The following is a 24107-nucleotide window of genomic DNA, read 5'->3' as shown; positions in this document are numbered from 1 at the left end:
ATATTTTTAGACTGTGAAAAATTTGGGTCAAATTTGCAGACATGTCACAACATACTGGAGGTCCCTGAATGGGTGTTGATTAGCTTTTTGCAAAAATTGCATTGCGAGTAACGTACTGGCTTATTTGATACCTGTACATAAACACCTGAAAATTTTTCCCATGCTAGACTTGAGCCCTGTTTTATTGCAGGAATAAATCCACCATTTTTTATTTTTTCTTCGATTTCCTTTACAGTTGATTTGTTCATTTCTCTGCTGGTTGCACCTCTAACTACAACAGAGCTGCACTCGACGCAATACGTAGCTACACTAACATATAACGGCACAATCACGTCGCATCGATAGCAAACTTCACGTTCTCTCTTGTCAAGCCCGGCAGTCCGAACGGGTCCCAGGCAACCTGTCAGGCTTAGGGAAACCGAGGTTTTGGTTTGCTATGACTAGCGCGCTCAGTACGCGTGCACTCTTGCTTCGCTGATGCTCAAGCTAAGCTGCTTTGCTTGTTGCAGAGCAGCTTGGGGCAGGCAAGCCTGAAGTACAATTTGTACACCTTTACCGGCAACACACACTGTTGCTACTAATCACAAACCTATATGGTACCTAACATAGTGGTACTACGTGTAAGTAAAAGTGACCCACGGTGTTCCCCGCGTGGTAGTACTAATCACAATTAGTTTCAAGGTTCTAATACAATCATCCCTTGGTCGCCCCTTTTAGTAACCTCTTACAACAGGCAGGAGATACCGTGGATGTATTCTTCGTCTGCGTCCCCCACCCACAGCAGGTAGTCAAGAATGAAGCACATCCTGAATATTTAATTTTTTATCTTAAAAGGGTTCATTGCATATTCTTATCCCTTTGCTGTCTACAGTAAAACCTTGCTAATTCGAAGTCGTTGGGACGCGGGATACGGAATTCGAATTACGTGTCCACTTGTAATTCAGAAATGCCAACCCTTGCGACATCACAAAATATTCTAAGACCCATTACTGCATGCAATTAACCTTGATTCACAGTTTAAACCTTTCAAATGCCATGGAAGAAAAAATTTCCAAAATTTATCATCCAACAAGGCGTATTTACAGTATTCAAATAATGCACTTGGATAACTCACTGGCAAACAAACTCACGCAATGAAATTAAAACAAGAAAAAAATATTCAAAGACGAGGAGAAATCTATACTGGCTCCCCTGTGCAAGTGCTTTATTCATTGTATAACTGTACTGTATGCATTTTAGATGCCTTGTACTTGCACGGTAAGTACCTGATGCCCTTAAAACATTGTGGCTTATCTAACTTCCCTATGATGAGGGGAGAAAGTAATTCGCTTCTGTCTGCTAGTACAGTGACTATCCTTGTATGATTTCCCGCCATGGCACTTCTCTCGTAATTCAGAAATGCCAACTCTTGGCATGCTAAAAAGTATTCTAAGACCCATTAATGCATGCAATCACCTTGATTCTTAGTTTAAACCTTTCAAATGCCATGGAAAACATTATTTCTGAAATTTATCCAACAAGGTGCATTTACATTATTCAAGTAATGCGCTTGGATAAAACACTGGCAAACATAAAAACATAACCTCATGCAACGAAAGGAGAAAAAACACAATTCAAAGATGAGGACAAATAATGCTGGTTCTCCTGTGCAAATGCTTTCTCTCTTGGATTACTGTACCGTTTGCATTTTTTGATGCCTTGTACTTGCACAGAAAGTGCCTGAGGCCCTTAAAATATCGTGGCTTATCGAAAATTAATATGCTGAGGGAAGAAAGTCTCTCGCTTTCACGTGCATTGCAACACAGTACAGTGATCCCTACTCTTCTATGATTTCCCGGCTGACACTTCTCTCCTTTAAAACCTTAAGTCCGTTTGGGCTAGACATTAAAAAGAAAAAAACAGTTTCATCGGCACTGACATTATTGTTCGGTGCATACGAATTTATTACATGAGCCACGCTTTTTCGCCAACTGTCGACATCGCCAGTGTTCGCGGATTCTATTTCTCCGTGCACTGTCTGCTATGTGATATTGTGGCATTCCTTAAAATGCTGAATATTAAAGAATTATGATTTCACTCAAACTTAGCTACTATGAAACACACTGTAGATACACCGAAGCGAGTGAAAGTGCAGGAAGCTACCCCTGCACGTTCTGGAAGATGCGTTCTTTCATGATGCGGAGAAATTTTGAATTTAAATTACTCTGTAAAGTACAATTTTTTAAAAAATATAATGGCACTTTTGAATTTAAAGTCTGAATTTCGGTGATGGGACCAACATTCTTCGAATTACAAATTATCCTTTTTTGAATTAAACAATTTAAATAATATGCAAAACCATAACTCACTCCGGGAATGAGAGCTTCTTCAAATTAGGCAAGATTTTGAATTAACTGATTTTGAATTATCGAGGTTCTACTGTATTCTAGTATGTCTTTGTCATGACCAAAGACTTAATTTTTACAGCACTTAACTTTGGACTAAAATTTTCTATTTTATACTGAACAAATGGATATGTGATACATGATATGTAGCTTTAAGCTTTTATTTGAGAGACGATGAGTTTGACCCCACCATCAACAGTCCTGTCCGCCTCCGTAGCATAACGGTTCGTGTAATTAGCTGCCGTCCTTGGGGGTCTGAGTTTGATTCCCGGTACTGCCAGAAATTTAAGAATGGCAGGAGGGCTGGTATGTGGTTGAAATGGTACATGCAGCTCACCTCCGATGGGGGTGTGCCTCGCCACCTCGGGATGAGGACACGAGTTCACTTTTTTTTAAATTTTTTATCAGCAGTCCTGAAAATAGTTTTCAGTGGTTTCACCATTTTCACACCCAGACTAACTAACTTAATTATGGGAATAGTCGATATCTGCCTAGCCCTTCCTTCTGAAAAATCTGTCTCTCTCTTTGTCTCTCTCTACATATATATATATGTTAGTGCAGTGTTTAAGAGAGAGCAGAAAAACAGTGTCCTAAATCCGTTCTTGCTTAACTTCCACAGTTTTAGTAGAAAGTAAATACCACCTCCATGGTTTCATGAAGATGCTTTTCACAATATTTTCCTCACCAAGTTTCTTGGTAGACTCATGATTTTTCTACGTCTAGAAAAGTCATACCATGTTCTTTCCACATTTCAAATGTTCGTCCATAATTTGTCTCAATGTAAACATTGAATCAAAGGTACACCCATCTTTCCTGAAGCTATATTGTTGCTCAACAATTCTTCCTTCCATCCATTATCTTATTCTTTTATTCAAAATTGTTTCTAGGATCTTAGCTGTGTGGAGGACAAATATAATTCAGAGTGTGTTTCCTAAACTGCCCTTGTATCCTTTTTTAATAACTAGTATAATGATATCTTTTGCCCAATCCTTTGATACAGATTTTTTTTTTTTCCATTTCACTCAAAGAGTCTGTACAGTCAGGGCAAATTTGATACTCCTGGTGTCTTAATACCACTCATTTTCACTACCCAGATCCATAGCAGGTAAGAGATACGGCTATTAAAGCACTAAAGTGTGAAGAAAAACTTGTTTTGTAAACTGAAGATGTGTTAGAGGGGTACAAATACAAGTATTATGAGCTAGGACCATACGTCTGCGGTGATTAGTTTCAGCACTACACACACTTGAAAATTTAAGTTTGGCTGCTGACTTTCCAGGCACTCGAGCATAAGCATGCCACCTGTTTGCTTTTCGTTTACATTTTAGCTGCAGGCAATGAAAAAGGGTAATATACTGTACAGTACTATACATCAGAGCAGATGTTCAAAATGTCTCCCTCAAACTTTGCAGCAGATTTCACATCGATGCAACACTGATTCCTTGGCAAATTCCCGGTTCTTCTTGGACATGATGTGCTGCCTCAATGATCCGCGTGATTAGATCCTCCTCACTCTGAACTGGGGTTTCATACAAAAAGTCTTTAATGCGACCATACAGAAAAAAGTCAAGAGGAGTTAAGTCGGGTGAACAAGGGGGCCAAGGAACAAGACCACCCCCACTTACCCACCTGTGGCCAAACAATGCTGTAATGTGGCACCATGGTGCTATAACAAAAAGGTCTGGGGCACCATCATGCTGGACCCACATTATGCGTTGCTCAGCCCGTGGCAAATCTTCTAAATGTTCTGGTGACACCTCTCACAAAAAAATTAAGTGCTTCCATCCATTTAGACTGGGTGGATGGATGTAAGAACCAATCAAATTATCGCCTATTTTCCTGTCCACAATATTACTGCAAAATGTTCCTGGTGCCCGCAAATGAAAGTGGCATGTGGATTTTCATGATTATTGTGGGCATTGAACAAACCCTCCCGCATATACAATGCGTCAAGAAGTCCGGAGAAAGCAGGAGATTGATTCATTTGTACCAAAAACCACTCATAACATGCAACTCGCAATGGGTAATCATCCAGAGACAGTGCCTGCACTCTTTGTTTTTGGTACGGATGGAGACCATTGTGTTTTAATATGTTCCAGACAAGACTGTGTTCAACTCCCATTTGATGGGTTACTTTCCACGTGTTGGGTGAATGGGACTCTTCAAATGCATTTAAAACTTCATCGAACTTCGGGGTCAGCAAATGTGTGGGTTGACCCATGTCACATGTTGGCATACCGTGAATCCAAATTGTGCAGGCATTGGTCAAAGTTTACAAACGTAATACAGCTCTGAGATGCAGTACATCTGGATACCTCGGCATGATTTGTTTGATCTATGTAATCAATGTTTTGTACTCTTATTCTAGATGTGTCCTAAAGAAACAATTTAGGATCTGCTTTACAACGGACCGACACAGACAGGTCTTATGGCAACGATAGATTAGGAAATGGCTAGGAGAGGGAAGGAAGCAGCCATGGCCTTGATTAAGGTAGAGCCCTAACAATTGCCTGGTGTGAAAATGGGAAACCACAGAAAATCATCTTCAGAGCTGCCGACAGTGGAGTTCGAATACACTATCTCCCGAATGACAGCTCACAGCTGCACGACCCCAACCGCACAACCAACTCTCTCAGTCCTAAAGAAACACTGCAGGAGTCAATACCTCAATACAGTGGAACCTCGATTATCCGTTCCCGGAAACTATGTATTCCCGGAATATGCGTTCAAATTACGTGGTCCCGCGAGCATCGTAATTAAATCATGTTGTAAAATTCCTGCATTATCCGTTCCTCGAAGAAACAATTTCCCGGATCAACCGTCCAGAAATTCCAGTCCCATCAATGCTAAATCCTCAATCAATCGTTTCTTCTTAAACTGTATCTCACGAAAGGACAGCTATGGCATACGTATGGATCTTGGCGTTATCGCCCTGTTGTTGCGATAATTAGAGTAAGTTTACTTTACATAAAAACAATATATATACAATTCTCCACCTTATCAATACGAATTTATTTTACATTACAAATATTCAAGACTAGTTTCGACCCCTATGGGGTCATCCTCAGTTGACATGCATTGTAAATTGTTCATAAAAACATCACGTATAGTGGTAAAAGTTAGACTAGTTTAGGCTGATCATTAATGTTTGGTATGTCTAGTACATGACTAGTGTGCATTGTTCATAAAGACATATATTACCTTACTGCTACTACTATCCAATTTTAAGTTATATAGTATGGAACACAGATATGTTTGTGTAACTCAACAGTGACAAGTTCAAATATTTACAGAATTGGCTGTTGATTAGTCACATGATATTACAGAACACAGGCTTGAACATTTTTGATTTAAGTGTCAGTGCAAAATCTTGCTTTTATACATACTAGAAGCTAAATTCATTTTGTAAAGTCATTACATTCTGATTGGAACTTAGTGTGAGGTTAAAGTTGAATAAAATATATGCTAATGTGGACATTAAAATATTGTTAAAATGGGCATATAATCAAAAACAATGGTATGTATGCCACACATGTCTAGTATAAAAACTCATTACATTGATGCTGTTAGTGTGCAGTACAGCATATACACTGATTTGGCATAAATGGATTTGTATATATATTGTTCCAACAAAGTGGATCCATAAAAATATAAGACGTATAGGTAATTAGTATTATAATGATCCACTGCAAATTAGGTAATGCTGTTGTTTATCTGAAGATCTATTGGCAGCTACAGATATTGAAGTTATTAAAAATGTTAATGGAACATGTTTTCTTCCGTAGACGCGATGTTTAAGATTGGTGGCATTAGTCAAATATGATGAAAGTTATGCGTCATGGTGCACGTTGGTTAGTTCTGGAAGCTTGTATGTAATGAGAAACCAAGGTGGAGTGTGTAAAGTGCTGAAGCCGTGCGTTCTTAGTAGCTGCCTGTTGGGATCCCAACAGGCAGCTACTCAGGCAGCTACTAAGAACGCACGGCTTCAGCACTTTACACACTCCACCTTGGTTTCTCATTACATACAAGCTTCCAGAACTAACCAACGTGCACCATGACGCATAACTTTCATCATATTTGACTAATGCCACCAATCTTAAACATCGCGTCTACGGAAGAAAACATGTTCCATTAACATTTTTAATAACTTCAATATCTGTAGCTGCCAATAGATCTTCAGATAAACAACAGCATTACCTAATTTGCAGTGGATCATTATAATACTAATTACCTATACGTCTTATATTTTTATGGATCCACTTTGTTGGAACAATATATATACAAATCCATTTATGCCAAATCAGTGTATATGCTGTACTGCACACTAACAGCATCAATGTAATGAGTTTTTATACTAGACATGTGTGGCATACATACCATTGTTTTTGATTATATGCCCATTTTAACAATATTTTAATGTCCACATTAGCATATATTTTATTCAACTTTAACCTCACACTAAGTTCCAATCAGAATGTAATGACTTTACAAAATGAATTTAGCTTCTAGTATGTATAAAAGCAAGATTTTGCACTGACACTTAAATCAAAAATGTTCAAGCCTGTGTTCTGTAATATCATGTGACTAATCAACAGCCAATTCTGTAAATATTTGAACTTGTCACTGTTGAGTTACACAAACATATCTGTGTTCCATACTATATAACTTAAAATTGGATAGTAGTAGCAGTAAGGTAATATATGTCTTTATGAACAATGCACACTAGTCATGTACTAGACATACCAAACATTAATGATCAGCCTAAACTAGTCTAACTTTTACCACTATACGTGATGTTTTTATGAACAATTTACAATGCATGTCAACTGAGGATGACCCCATAGGGGTCGAAACTAGTCTTGAATATTTGTAATGTAAAATAAATTCGTATTGATAAGGTGGAGAATTGTATATATATTGTTTTTATGTAAAGTAATATCCATCAATACGGAAATGAAACTTATAAACAATAATTAGAGTAAGTACCGTACCAGTACTGGAAAAGCGATCAGCGGTGAACTTGCATAAGGAACCATCTCAGCATCGCGTTCGGTGGAGAATCTTGGAAAATCATAAAGCAGAGAGTGGCCACAACAATTGTAAGCAGACACGCCGCATTTCGACAGCTCTGCTTGAAGACAGAACGAGTTTCATCAAATGTTTGCACTTATAAAACGTCCACAATATGTCCAGGGTTAGATATTTATATGTATACATTTTTTCGATAGTACTGCCGAACAGGTTTCGGCACTTACCTCAGGGCACTGTAGAGTATTACCGTTTTACATAACAGTAGAGAAGAATAAACAAAACAAAACAAAACTGGGCTTTCAAGCAGGAATCGAAACTGCCCCTTCTTAACACAAATTTAGTACTGGTACCATATTTTAGTATTATCGTACAGGATTATGTTAGCGAGACCAGAACAGATGTTGCACCTTACATTAAAAAAGAAAGCCACGGGAGGTCTTGGGATTGCCTATTACTGTTTAGGTCCTAATGTAAGACTGGGAATTTTACGTTTTCGTGTTAAAATACCAAAAACCGCAGACATTTTATTTGTGCACGTTACATTTAAATGGTTTGTATCATTTCCAACTCGTAATGACATATGCAGCGTGCGCGCTTTCCATATGATCTCAAGGTTATGAATAACCATAATTTCTGAAGTTTTGATGATATTTCTTTTATCTTTCCAATTTGATTGGATTAGTGACGGGCAGAATTAAATATAATGCATTTGAGAACTTTTGAGAATCGATACTTACATTCGAAACCATGTTTTCGAGTTCAACATAACCTTTAAAAGTCGATGTAGGCCTAATGTACACGGCGGCAGTACAGGTACAAGATTTCCAGAAACTGCCTACAAACAGTATACCGGAGACCAAATTACAATTAAAGATTAAGAAAAGAAGAGATTTCGCCATAATGTTGGGCGCTTTTGTATCTAATGTGCTTTATTTTATTAGATGAGAGAATGTCTTTGAAGGAATACTCCACCGGCTGAACCAAGAGTTCGGAGAAGGCAGCATTCGGATACGGTAGGCTGTCACCTGAAAGATATCGTGAAGTCGGAGGCACGGAAATAGCCCAGTACCACATACACGAACGAGACAAAATCAAGAATCAAACCAAAGCAGATAACATACTTCTCTACACACAATATTAACTCACTCATGCAAACCGGTAAACTAAAAGTGATCACCAACAACATAATGGACCAACACAAAATTCTTATCACGGGATTACAGGAAATTAGAAACACTGACCAGGATGCCTTGGAATCTCAAGAGTACAGACTTTATGGAATACCCGGGAAGAGAGTGATGAAGAATGTCCCACAATTTGAACAGGATTCTTGGTCAGCCTTAAAATAATAAACTCAGTTCAAGAATTCAAATCACAGTCTCCACGACTCTCAACGCTCACCTTAAAGGCATCTAATAAAATCTATACTATAATAAATGCCCATGCTCCCACTAATGATAAAAACAAATCCTCAGAAGACCATGAGGAAACAAGAATTTTGGGACCTATTGGACCAGACCATAGATAACATCTCCAAACACCATGTAAAATTATTAATAGGCGACTTCAACGCTCAAATAGGCAGAGAAAGAAAATACCGTGACATCACTGGAAAATGGCCAGCACACAAGAAAACAAATAAAAATGGAGAGAGACTAGTTGACCTGTGTAGAAACCATAATTTAATCTCAAAATCTTCATGTTTTAAGAGGAAACCTCAAAAACTCAAAACATGGAAACACCCTGGCTACACTAAAGGAGAATGGCAACTAGATCACATCTGCATGGACAAATGCCACCACAAAGAGATCTATAACGTCAAAGTCCTCCGAGGAATAGACACAGGTTCAGATCACAACGTACAGTAGAAGTCCGCTATAGCCAGTACGGTATATAACGAGAACCCCGTTATAACGGTAACTTTTGTTTGTCCCTTCAAAATTCCTATACTAAACTGTGTATTATCCTTCGGTTACAGCGAGAGCCCAATCACTGACGCATCCATTATTACGAGCGATTTTGCGCGCTCGATATTTTCGGTTGCCGATATTTATGCACCCAGTCATTGTACTGCATGCAAATGATCATCTTCGGTACCGAATCGTTTTCTCGCTATGCCCACCAGCGAGTTCTCTCATCAACATTCGAAGGCAATGTTGGAGTCTATTAGTAATACCCATCGACTGCTCTTACGCAAGGAAAGTGAAAGAAGAGAACATGTTTTCGTAATAAATGCGTAAATAATGTGTCCGATAACCGCTGTTAACTCGTTAAAGATAAACGCTGTATAAACGATCGCTTAATTTTAATGCAAAATACCGCAATTACGCAAGAATGAAATAGGCCTACACCTCAAGATATGGCAGAGTGCGTCGTTGATTACGAGGTTAGTTTATATTTTCTCGCGTCCTGTAAATTACGGAAAGGCTATCATCATGTCAATTTATAGCGAGAAGGTTATAGTTTCTCTACTGGTCCTTGAAGTATGTTTTCATCATACATACAGTACAGATAAGTTAGGATAGGTGACACTATTTAAATAACAAAACTGAAAAGTTTGCCACAAAATGCGATCGATCGTTTTCGGTACGGTATAATTTTCGATCGATGTGCATTTGCGAGCTCTCTCGTCAACATTCGAAGGCGATATTGGAGTCGATTAGTAATACCCGTCGACTGCTGTTCTCTAAAGAAAATTCGAAATGAAAGAGGATAACACGTTTTCGTAATAAATGCATAAATAACGCGGCCAATAACAGTTGTTAACTTGTTAAAAATAAAGTCTGAAGTAAACGATCGCTTAATTTTAATGGTATACCGTATACTGAAATTAAGTAAGAATGTGATACACCTCAAGATATGGCAGGGTACATAACTGATTTCAGAGGATAATTTATATTTCTTCGCGTCTAGTTAAATTTCGGAAAGCTATTCCCATGTCAATTTTTAGCGAGGAGGTTATTTCTCTATATGCGTTTCTAATAGGTTTTCATGATACATATACGTTTAAGTTAGGTGATGCCGTTTGAAGAAGTAAACTGAAATGTTTGCCACAGAAGCCTCTGGAGTGATACCGTATTTCTCCGAATCCAAAACGACTTTTATTCTCAGAATCTCATGTGAAAAATCAAGCAAGGTTCGCTTTGCATTTGCAGCCTGCTAGTAATGAACACCACTGGCAACTACGGTACCGCAGTAACTACGCTGTTTTTTCTTCACACCCCCCCCGCGCGCACCAAAAACTCGTTGACAATAAACGACCGCCTCTTTATCCTACATCGCTAGTCGCGGCGACCGGTTGTACAATGCCTTTGTGTAACGAAATAGTGAAGAGAGAATGACATTCTGTTATCCTCCATTATTTAAAAAAAAAAGAGTTTCTCAAATCTGCAGAATGGCATCAAAACATGCGAGACTTCGAATTATTAGAAAGGAGACTGCTACTCAGTAGCAGAGTTATAACGCGTCTGCTGTACCTGACGCTTAGTAAAATTAAGTTTTATAGACAGCAGGAATATTTTCGTGATGAATCGTCGTATTGTAAAGATACGTGGAACAGGTATTGCCGGCAAATTTTCACGGGTTCTCGTCGATGTTATGATGCCAATTTTAAGTTAATGGCTATTAAACACTCGGAAATGTACACTAATTGTGCAGCCGCAAGAAAATACGGCATAGGCCTAACTAAAGCCAATATTCGGCGTTGCCGTGAAGACAAAGATAGCTTAAAAATGCGTACTGCATAAAAAATGTATTCAGTGGCCCGCAACAAGGATGCTTTAAAGAAGTCGAAGATGAAATTGTGAGGAATGTGCACAAAAATGTAAGCGCAGAATTGTCATACCGCGGCGCAATAAACTCGTTCGTTGACTTTCAATGTCCATGATAAAGACCTATTTGTACATCGTTAGCCGCTGAAGTTGGCCAAATCCGGCAAGCAAGACATGCGTGTAGCGCCTGAGTGAAAGTAACAGTTTTATAGTAAGCAAGATTCTCCTGATGGATCGTCGTATTGTAGAAACCCGTAGAATGTGTATTGCCGGCAAACTTTCAATGGATTCCCTTTGATATTATGATGCCAATTTTAAGTTAATGGTTATTAAAACCGCTGAAATAAAGCATAATTGTACGGCCGCAAAAAAATACAGCATAACTAAAGCCAATGCTCGGCGTCTACAAATAGATTTTACAAAACACTTTTTAAGCCTGATTAAAAGTTTTTTAAGGAAAAAGTGGGGGTCGTCTTGGATTTGGAGAAATGCGGTTATTTATTTATTTATTTATTATTTAGCGTATGATGAATACAATATTATTTACAATATATACAACTACCATCTCAAGCTCGTAACTAAAGTTCCATGTCAAAATTTAATAGCCAGAGAAGAGCTTCGTTTGAGACACAGTTTAAGTCCTCAATAGAGCCTCTGTAACTATGCAAAGGACACTCAAATGCAAGGTGTTCCACTGTCTGTTCCCCTTGTCCGCAGTCACATTGCGGTGATGTCTTCCATCCCCATTTGAAGAGAGTGGCTCCACATCTACCTTGGCCGGTCCTAATTCGATTTAGCATCCTCCACTGCCGTCTGGGAAGAGAAAAACCATCTGGGCACTTGCATGGGTTCTCAATGATGTGGTGATGTGGTAATGCGGATTGCTGTTGCCATTGTTCTTTCCAGGCGTCTGATACATTAAAGGAGGTGTCCTGTAAATTCATTGCAGTACGCCAAGAAGGGTGTCTGGATTTCAGTCGTTTAGCTGGGGAAGCTGCTATGTCAGAATGAATAGGAAGGTGAGGGTTGTTTTCAATTTTCTTCCACAAGTTAAGCAGTGACTGTGATCTTCTTAGGGATGGAGGTGGTATGTGGCTTAGGGTGGGAAGCCAGTGTGTGTTAGTTGGTCGGTAATATATATTTTTCAGAATGAAATTAAACACATGCTTTCACGTAGTATCGGATTTCGAAAAACACACAAGTAAGCCGTAGTGTGGATATTATCCGTGAAAATGCAAGTTTTGAACAAACTGATTGCTATTCATACTGATTTTAATGTGCATGGGGGTTTTCCCGACTTTTACAAAAAATCGGATATAACGACAATCTGCTACAGCGAGTAAATTTTTCGCCGTTATGAATTCTCGCTATAACGGACTTCTACGGTAGTTAAAAATAAAATTAAACTCACTCCCCAGAGGAGACAACAAAAGCAAGCCCTTAAAACTAAAAGAAAAATAGATCCTACCGAGCTAATCAACAAAAATTACCAGAAAGCAACTGAAAAAATAAAAATCACAGATAAACTTGAAGGTTTAATACACAACCTTAAACAAATTGCAGAAGACCTGGCTCCAATTAAACCATGTAAAAAACACCAATGGTGGAACAGTGAATGTGATGAAACAGAGGAGAGAAGACATCAGTCCCAAAAAACAGAAATATCCTATCAAAGTCTAGTAAAACAGAGAAAAGAAACTACCCAAGTCTTATTACGAAGAATAAAAAGACAATATCATAAGGACACACTGCAGTTAATTGAAGAACAATTCAATAAAAATCAAGGGACTACTACAAAACCTTCAGAAAGCAGCTCCAAAAATATGAACCCCCGACCCTACTGATGAAGGATGAAAACGGTAAGCTGACTCATAACAATAAAGACAATGCAGAAATTCTGGCTAAATATTTCAGCCAGCTTTTAAATTGTGAGGAACCTATAGAACTCCTTCATTTGGACACCAACACCCCGACAAAAACACCACCAGAGAACATCAATCCCCCCATAATAAACATAAAAGTGTTTTACATTGAAGTGCCTGATAAAAAGGATTACTGTGATAGAGTAAATCATGTAATTATTTACCTCCATTATATCTAATAGATTTAAACTATTTCCTAAAGTATCAAAAACTTTCGTGCTTCATACAACTAGATATATCCATTATTCTAACAAAAAGGCAAGCTAAATATAAGCTAGGAAGTCTATCAAGCTCTGAATAAATTTAAAAACTACAAAGCGCCAGAAGAAGATCAGACCTTTGCGGAAATCTGGAAATATGCAGGAACATCAGAAAAGTTGCCCTCCATCAGCAACTTGTCTCTATCTAGATTAAAGAAAGACTACCAGAACACTGGGCAACAGCCCTCATTCACCCATTGCACAAAAAAGGAGACAAAACCAACCATAACAACTACAGGGGAATCTCGCTCCTAGACATAACATACAGAATATTTTCAATAATCATCCTTAATAGGATAAGTTTACAACTTGAGAAAGAACTAGGAGAATATCAAGGAGGTTTCGGATCCTGGAGGAGTTGTCCTGATCAGATCATGAGTCTTAAGTTCATAATGGACTATAACAGGAAAGAAACAGAGATATGGTGATAACATTTGTAGATTTCAAGAAGGCTTATGATTGCATTCATAAAGACTCTCTGTTTAAAATTTTAAGACACCTTGGACTACACCCCAAATTAATAAACATGATAAAATTGACTCTCACCAACACCAAATCAAAAGTGAAGTTTAGGGGTGAAACATCAGAGACATTCAAAATTAAAACTGGACTACGGCAGGGAGATGGGCTCTCACCACTATTATTTAATTGTGCTCCAGAAATGGTAATGAGGGAATGGTTTAGGAAATGTCCCCCTAAAATGAAGATTGGCCGAAAAATCAAAGCAAATTGCCTGGGTTTCGCTGACGATTTAGCATTACTAGCAGTGGACATAAAAGAAGCAAAAACCCAGATATCAGAACTTCAAAACATTGCAAATAAAATTGGCCTCAAAATATCGTTTGAAAAAAAACAGTAATTATGCCCCAAAAACCAACACAACTAAAAGAAGTTACCATAAATGGTAATAAAATCAAAATAGTAACTCAATTTAAATATCGGAGAAGTAATAACACATAACCTAAATGAAAAAATCTCAATCCAAACAAGAACAAATAGTTAGCTAAAGCACAGAAATTAACATGGGATATCCACAAAAAGAAATGTCTTATCAATAAATACAAAAATTAAACACTACAACACAATTATAAAACCAGAAGCTACATATGCAGCAGAAACAATTACCTGAATAACAATCAAAGACTGACAGACTTCAGAAAATTGAAAGGCGGATTGGAAGAACCTGCATCAACAAAAAATACCAGAAAGATGGACAGTGGCGGTTAATACCTAACGAAGTCGTGTACAAAGAGCTAGAACCCATTACAGATACTATGCGTAAGAGGAGACTGGGATTCTTTGGACATATCATGAGGATGCAGGATTCGAGACTTCTGAAACAACTAGTACAACACAATCTCGTCTCAAAAAATACCACAACAGGATGTAAACGGATCAGAGAAGTAAGAGAGGATGTGAAGGAAATAGGCCTTACAGCAGAAGACACCACAAATAAGATAAAATTGAATACAAAACTCAAGAATACAAACCTCCGCTTTACCCTTACACAAAACAAACCAACAACACGCATATTTTCAACTGAGAAAAGGGCACGAAGATCGGAGCGTCTGAAAAAGTACTGGGAGGACCGCTAAGCCCAAACAATCCCTTCAAAGAGACCTGAACGACGGACTGACTAAAGTGATCCCATGTGATCATAAAAGAAGAAGATGATGACGAGAGAATTAAAAACTACTTGCGGTAGATTGTCATTTGGCTTGGCGTTATTCGATTTTTCGAAGAGTTTGGCTAATAAAAGTTGCTGAACTGAAATAAGTTTTCACTGGAAAACTGACGAAGATTCCCCTGTAAAATTAAATATAAATTATCAAGATTTTGAACTCGCGTACCGGTAATTAATGCAGTTTCGTGATCTAACATGCCTGCCTCTTATCCAGAGGGCCCGGGTACGATTCCGACCAGGTCAGCAGTTTTGCCTGGATATAAGTCTGATTCCAGTCCACTCAGCCTATGAAATTACCTTTAATTGAGGAGCTATCTAATGGTGAGATGGCGACCCCGATCTAGAGAGCCAGGAATATCAGCCGAAAGGATTCGTCACACTGACCATGCGTCACCTCGTAATCTGCAGGCCTTCGGGCTGAGCAGCGGTCGCTTGGCAGGCAAAGTCCCACTGGGGCTATAGTTTGGTTTGGTTTACGAGATTTGTAGGATTATAATTATACATATTTCATTCTTGTGGTGTTTAGCCAAATTGTTAATGATTTTCATTCATTCCCGGATTTTCCATTTTCCCGTGTTGTACGTTTTATTTTCATGGTCCCTCGAAAAACGGAGAATCAAGGTTCCACTGTATTATCTTTATCTTCTGATGCGTAAGATGACAGCCAAGAATGAATAAATGCTTTAGTAAGAAGTAAATGTAAGCATTACTTTCCTAAGTAGAACATTATACAGTAGAAACACACAATGCATGTAAATTTTCAAATTTTGTTTCTATAAATATGTTACATAAATTTAGCGAGTTATTGTAAGTTTCCTCCATTTCCTAAACTTAACACTACTATTTTCTCAATACTACATTTTGAAACTAATTTTGTCTCCAATTCCATCAACTTGCGTCAAACAATTTCTCTTATTCCAAGAAATGGATGACCAGCTATCTACTTCACGGTTCATTCTAAATAATGCGGGTGGTTCAAATTAAAATGTCATACATTTAGCTTCCCTAGTAGTTACATTAGTTAAGGAATTGTTGAAATATCTTCATATTTTAAAATTAATCTGCCTGAAATTACAGTTACGAATAAATGAAATGAAATATCAATCGCTACTTGCCATATCATCACACCAAATTTCATTCAATAACAGTAGTCTTAAGCTCCATCAACATCGAAACTTATCACCTAAATCTAAAAAACATTCAATACCACTACAATAGTGCTGACAGTCATGGATGGCACCATCACTTCAAACCAATCTGTGTAAAACCAAGGTGTGTGATCAAGTATTCGTTGAGACGAGGGTAAGATGTACTGTAACTTAAAAAGCATCTTCATTTCTAACTTCTGAAACTGACAGTTTATTATCTAAGGCTACTCCTAAAGCTAGCTATACAGAAGATGTAACACAAGACTTACAGTTGTATCAGCACAGTCTTTACAGCTAATATCTGGCCTCACTATGTTCTCCATACCACTCAACAGAACTGGATCTTTCAAAAGATCTGTGGAAAATTTTGTTAGGAACTCTTGAGCTTTCACAGGTTCTGGAAGAAACCGAGACAACACCTGGACCTTGGCTGCAATTTCTCGGTCTCGTTCCACATAAGCAGGCTTTCGATGAAGTTCTAACCATTCTGCTACACTACGTCTAACACTGTAACAAGAAATGAAGGAAAACTATTAGGCTATTACACAATACAAAAACCCACAAGAATTGATAGTGCTGGTGGATAAAGTATCATGACTGATTACCTTAAAAATAAGATTCTTGATCAAGGTTGGCCAGTTTAAACGACCCTATTTTTTTAAACCACTGTGGTATTAACTTTTTATTCCTGCCTTTTTAATTACTTTCCAATTCTATTAATGGAAAAACAATGACTGAATTTAAACAATTTTAACTCTGGAGAGGGCGCGTCACAGTCTTTTCGATCGGGTTCAGTGAAAAATGTTTACAGTTCTTAACGTAGCAGGCCAATTGCTTCCATCCCCTCAGTACCTTACATTGGACCCATTCACTATCGGTGTGTGTAAACAATTCACCCCTCATGCTCCTCAGTATTCAGCCTAAGTGCATTGCTTGACGGACCCGATCTAAAACTCCTGTTGCATCCCATGGCGTATGCATGTTTATGAGTTAAGTTTCACTTTACTTTTTCAGTTATGTACCAAGAATGTGTCGGTTTTGTTTCATTTTCGTGTGAAATAGTGCCTTCGTATAAAGTGGAAGTCCAACACATCATGGATACAAACAGAAAAGGTGAAATTGAAATACTTATAAAGAGCGATACTCCGTTTCACGCACAAGCAATCGGTGGCCAATGATTTTACTTTTTACTATCTTGAACATTACTTGAATTAATTCGTATATAATTTACAAGCATGCGGTAGGTAACTTTAACATTCAAACATTCAAAGGCTAATTAATTGAAAGAACTAAACCAACAGCTTTGTGTGAGATACTGGAGGGAACGGTATTCAAATTCTCCCAACGGGGCTCAAAAAGGAACATTTGCTAAAAAAAGAAGAGCAGCCTTCTGCAACTCTACAAGAATTATAAGGGCTAATTCTATTAATGGAAAAACAATGACTGAATTTAAACAATTTTAACCTTGGAGAGGGCGTGTCACAGTCTTTTCGACCAGGTTCAACCAACAGAGAAACCTAGACTAGATTCCGTATATGCCAGTGACATATCTACAAAGAAAACTTGGCAGTGACATATGCTCGGTGCAGTACGCAAAGTCAAGAATTTAGTGATGACGCAGAATGAACATCAATTGTTTAACACCCGATTTTCGTATTGTCAAAATACATTTGAACATTATTTACAAGTTCTGTAACATTAAAAATAGTTTTTGCTTAATTTGTGTTATTTTTTTCATGACCCAGTCTAAAACAATGCGCACGCATCCTCGCGGGATTATTTATTGTCAGACCAGTATCTAGACATCAGTAGTAGTAGCTCATATTTTCATTACTTGGGTTGTGGACTTGTCCCAAAGCAACGCAGTAAGATGTGTGGTAGGAAAAAAAAAAAAAAAAAAAAAAAGGATACTTATCAGATGTGATACGAAGTAAAAGCAGAAAAGGCTGTATAGCCAAATGCAAGAAATGTGGATATGAGTAAGAAGGCCAATTTCAGAGAAGAATCATGCAGAAATGTGCAAAGAAGCCAAGAGAGATGATTAAGCAATGATATTAATTTAATTTTTATCAGTTATTTTAGCACTAATAGTTCTTTGTTAGGTTTTCTTATAATAAAACTTAAGAAAACATATATTTCATACCATCTTGAATAACATTATTCCATTATTTGCATCATGCTTTTTTAACTTCCAATAGAAAAATAATAGCTGCCAGAAAAGCAAAGTGCTAAATATAATTACTACAAATGTATTTATTTATTTATTTATTTACTAGCTGCAGTACCCGTCTTTGACGGGACAATCATACAAAATGTGCAAAGTTATCTAACTCCCTAGCAACTTCCCGCCAATATTCAGGGATTCTGTTTTACTCGGGATGCAGCAGCAATCCCATCTATCGGAGATGAGTGGCAGCAGAAGAGATAAATCACATCACAACAATGGTCAATATAATGTTCTTGTTGATCAGATTTATGAGCTTTCGATATTGTTGGACTTCACATTTAGTTCTTTTCAGACTCTGGAATATTAGAGCATATGATGTAACGCAGTCCTCCTTTCACGACTCCCTCTTATCTTAATCTTCAAGTCATCACTCTTTTTTGATTTTTTCTCAATTTTGATAATCTTTACATTTTCCTTGTCCATACGGACTGACGACCACACGGTTTTACACCTTAAGACAATCATGAAAAAACCCCATCACTAGTTACCACGATTAAACAATATTTCCACGTTAACCATGCTTGGCGTTGATATGGACTAAGTAACAAAACTTTAAATTCATTATCATATTCGATACAGTAAAACTCTGAGATATAAATGATTGGAACTTGTATTTTCTACAACTTTTGTTGTGTAAATAATACCTTTTGATACGAACAATAACATAGATATTTTTAAAATTTAATTTTAGGCACCTTCCCCTAAACTACAATTTCACTTAGCGAGAATAAAATTATTTATAGCTTAGATTGTACTTCATCATTCCCGACTTTACATACTGAATTTCATTAAATTTTCTTCAGCCATTTTCTAGTGATGACCATACACACACACAAACAGAAATGACGGAAAATTAAAAACTGCATTTCCTTGTTACTGTGGACACGAACGATAAAGAAATCAGATTCTTTTAAAATTCTGAGCAATGTACAGACAAAACTCATTTTATATATACAGATGTATTTAAATTCCTTTTTATATGCTATATTTTGCCACTCTGGGCCTTTTATTCAAATCCAAGCAACGGGCCTATTATTTTTGGACAGCAAATTTTAACAAAAATTTTATCAACCTTTAAAAAATACCCTAGGAGAAATAACCACTTTTTTTTTTTTTTTTTTTTTTTTTTTAACTCCACAGATACCATTCCCTCCTTAGAAGCAGCATATCAACAAGCACTGGAATATTACCAGAGCACCCCTCAAGCAAAAAGAAAGTGCAGTAAACCTTCTGTTTCCCGTGGGCAAAAATTAGGTTAGAGATTCAACACGCCGCAGCTTGAATGATCTCACAAGATACTTGGCAGGCTTGTGAACATTAGTGTACAACCAAAAGTGGGTCTGTGGGGCTTACACGTGGGCCATGAAGTAGAGTACAGGCCTCTAGTATCCCCTGACCAAACCATTGTCTGGATTGGTTAGACCATTGGTCAGGACTCAAGTTGCTAAGCTGGGTGCCTGTTGCAGCTAGTCCACTGCAGCAGGGCTTGCTTATCTGGAACGCAGACAGTTTGTGTACCAAGCGTACATCACAGTCAAGTGACAGAGTGATGTTGGAGTACAATATAAATAAAAGGACACTATAATCACAAGAAAAAGCAATTTTTTAAAAATATTTGGTTAATAACAGACATGGTTTTATTAACCTACACTTACATATTCAAATAAAAACAAAATGTTACGTGTTACAATGTAAAGAGCTGAAGAGTACAATATACAATTCAAAATTTCTTGGATATGAATGACAGAATTTCTAATAAGAAAGTAAAATTTCTGTTACTTCATACAGTAAAACTTAATACAATTCCATAATTCAACAAGTTTAATGCTTGATTTTGTACAGTGTTGTAATGCTAAGTGACTTTACTAGTTCAATCGGTTTCTAATGTTTACAGATTCACTAGCCAAATACAATAACACTGTAAACACATTAACAAGTAGATATACAGTATGTCTTCAAATACATACTCTAACTAATGCCATTCCCAGTAAGCATGATGGGACTGTTGACAAGTTTATCAAACCATTTAAACTCGAGCAAGAAAATTCACAGCTCTGATTGACGCAAGTGTGATAAACTGATATAACATGAAAACAAAATTCTCTCACCCATGGATAAATAATGCAGGTATCGAACTCGAATTATTATTATTATTATTATTATTATTATTATTATTATTATTATTATTATTACTACTACTACTACTACTACTACTACTACTACTACTTGTAATGTACAATTAGTTTATGATCGCATTATTTGTGAGGTTATGTCATGAAACATTTGTTGTAATAAATATTTATATGAGTTCAATTAATGTAAGAACCTGTATATAATTTATTATTACCTGGATATATGATTTGTAACCCACTACAAAATTGTGAAACATACTGTAACATCCAGAATGGTACTGGGTAGACGTGAACTCCGTCAAACATTCTGTATATTAAATCTGGGTCTTAAGCGCTCTAGAATTTTCGAGAAAATTTATCTTGTTAGAAGCCTGGCCAGGCACATATATAAAGAGGTGGTCTTGATGGTAGAGACGAGATATTGCTTAGTTAGAGTCATGGTTTAACAGGAATTGTACTTGTAAGCAGTCAATTTTTTTATGGCTGCGATCTCCTTGTGGCTTTGTGACAGGCATTTGTTAAAAATGGTGGTTTGTTGTTGTATTTTGTTAAACGGCAGTTGATTAGGTTATGCGTATGTTTATGTGAAGATAAGGTGAAATAAATAAGTGTACCAACTGACAGCATTTTGGGTGCATCTTTGTGGATACATTTTTGGCGACCGTGACAGGATGTAAGAATCTAGGAGTGAATACGAGGGTAGTGCAAAATGCAAGTGATAACAGAGAATATGTCTGTGAAGCAACACAAACTCACCAAGAGGAATCACCCGACGAATGGGAAGAAGAAATTGCTAGAGACGCGGTTACGGGAAGATCTCGCTGAAAAAGGAGAAGATCACAAAAAATTGTCATCGAAGCCGACGAAGATTCGGAGACAGAAGAAGAGGTAAATATAAGTGTTCTAACCTAATGACCATCATGCAGGCACTCAATGACAAACTTTCAGACACAATTTCAGATGTAAATTCCTGCCTAACACAACAGATTGCAGATCAAATTTCGAAAGTAAATGACAAAATTTCTCGAGCTAAGCCAGTTTTAACTGGACAAATATCACAAGTGTACACGCAGGTTTACAAAGTCGCACAGGGCCTAGAATCGAAAATTTTGACCGTAGATGACAAAATTTATTTGCAAATTACCGACATCACCAATCGATTAACGCAGCAGATATCAGACATCAGCTCAAAACTGGGACAGGTTGAACAGATCGATAGTAGGGTAAGCCAGCTGGAAGGGAATATATTGAACTTCAAGGAGGAGGTGGAAATCCAGGTTTCCGGCATAAAGCAAAAGGTGGAAAGCCATATGTCTGCCGTCGAGGGAAATTTCGGGAACCGTATTTCTGCTGTTGAAGAAAGGTTAGAAAACTGAATTTCGACAATCAAGGGAGATGTGAGAATATAAGGGAAATCAACCTCCACACGGTGGAAGAAAGATCAAACAACACGTACCACCACACCTCTAACCCCCTCAAACCTAACCGGCAACACAGGATACCTACACCCGAAGGTAATTATAGAGGGCCTTCCGAAATTCCATGGGCGACTGGAAGAGAACCCGACTAGCTTCATCGAGGGATCGGTCAGTCTGTTAGGAAGGACTAATCTACCACAGGACATCTTCGTGCAACTCGTCACACCACGATTAAAGGGGCAAGCCGCTACTTGGTGGAATAACTTGAAGGGTCTAAATTTAAACTGGATGGACTTCAAGAGGGAATTCCTTGCTAGGTTTAATTCCGAAGAGGTGAACAGCTCTGTGGAAAGGAAGCTACTGACTGAGCCACAACCCACTGACATGAGACCTAGCGCCTTCGTCCTACAGAAGTACCAACTCTTCAAGCGCTAGCACCCGGAAGGAAGTGAAAACGAGATCTTACCAGACATAACAGAGCTACTCCACGATAATAATCGACCTCTAGTGAAAGTATCACAGCCGAGATCCTTTGACGATCTACGCAGAATCATCGCCCAGCTGGAGGAACACGAAAGCAAAGCTACGGATGAGGCCAGTGCAGTTAAGACGTGCTACCGGTGTGGAAGAACGGGACACCTAAAGAACAAGTGCCCAACCTTGACGTTGGAGAAACTAGTTCTGGCCCATCCTGGATTAAGCGGGAATGGGACCGAGAACAGGAAGGTGCCTCAAGACCTGACAGACGAGCAACTCTGGCAAGTAGGAGAGGGATTGGTCAGATAGTGAGTAGAATAGGCCAACCCCACACAGTTATCATCTTAAGGATTGGCAATGAGAATTTTTCAGCCATAATCGACAGCCAAGCAAGTCATTCATTTGTCAATTGGATGGTTGCCCGATTACTACCGCCTACGAAGTCTCACCACTCCAGAAGGGCAGCAGGAGCAGCGGACGGGGTAACCTATTCCATCCAAGGACAGGCTAACCTAACCGCTAAATGTATGAGCATGCCTATTGTAATTGACAATGCAGTGATCCAGAACCTGATACCAACAACATCATATTAGGTCATGACTTTCTGGTGGAATACAAGGTGATCCTAGACCATGCAGCTCATGAAGCCTTTCTGGGAAAAGACAGACATCTAAGGGTCACCTGGCATGATGGAAATCTCCAGACTCGCAAGGATATGCAAGTCGACGTAGACCTGGGAGGTATCCAGTTAACACATCTTCGACTGAGTAAAGAAGAGGACCTGAGACACACCTTCAAGGACTTTCTGGAAGTCATCACGAATAAAATACGACGGACTACCACTGTAATGCACACCACTGAATGCAGCGCTTCCTTACCCATCAAGCAACGTCCATATCCAATCAACCCGGATAAGCGCAACTTCGTCATCCAGAAGATTCAAGAGATGGAAGGGCAAGGTCTCATCGAACCATCTACATCCTGTTGAGCTTCACCTATTGTCCTACTACTGAAGAAGAAGAAGAAGAAGAAGAAGAAGAAGAAGAAGAAGAAGAAGAAGAAGAAGAAGAAGAAGAAGAAGAAGAAGAAGAAGAAGAAGAAGAAGAAGAAAGGGGAGTATCGACTAAGCGTGGATTTAAAGTCAAATAATAATACTAGATTATAGATTCCACCTGTTCAATACATAAGTTTTTTTATTTAAATTTAAGAAATAGTTCTTAACATATTACATATAGGGACATGTTTCACCCATAATGAGGGCATCATCAGCCTAAAAATCTCATATCTGAAAGAAAGATAGATCAGGATCCTGATGGTTCTTATACCTAAATAAGAGGATACTGTACTCTTATGATAAAGTCTTATAATCAATCCTTATTGTAGATCTCTGCGAATGTCTCGTTTTTAAAAAATGTGGTAACAAGTGGTTAGTTAAAAGTTCAAAAATAATATGTAAATTGTTGCGCTGAAATAAAATTTGGTAAATGTGGTGCCTTATTCTGGAGATAGCGTAAGGAGCTTATAATAGCTTAATAATTTAGGATAAAAGTCACTCTTGGTGGTTAATAGAGCAAATGCCTGAAAAGCCTTACATCTGATATGTTTTTGACATGCTCTATTGGTGAAAAATATCTAACTCCCTTTATGGGAATTT

General features: G+C 37.9%; 1 protein-coding gene across 1 annotated transcript in view; it reads right to left on the bottom strand.

Moving 5' to 3' along the window:
* pds5 (cohesin associated factor B pds5) overlaps nt 1–24107 on the bottom strand; it is a 463913-nt gene that overhangs the window by 247203 nt on the left and 192603 nt on the right. Inside the window, exon 10 of the mRNA XM_067150024.2 lies at nt 16469–16706. Within this exon, the coding sequence (XP_067006125.2) occupies nt 16469–16706 (238 nt within the window). The remainder of the gene's footprint in view (nt 1–16468; nt 16707–24107) is intronic.

Source organism: Anabrus simplex, chromosome 6 (genome assembly GCF_040414725.1).
Source record: "Anabrus simplex isolate iqAnaSimp1 chromosome 6, ASM4041472v1, whole genome shotgun sequence".
Taxonomy (NCBI): Eukaryota; Metazoa; Arthropoda; class Insecta; order Orthoptera; family Tettigoniidae; genus Anabrus; species Anabrus simplex.
The sequence above is the reverse complement of the archived record's forward strand: the minus strand, read 5'-3'. Positions and strand labels throughout refer to the sequence as shown.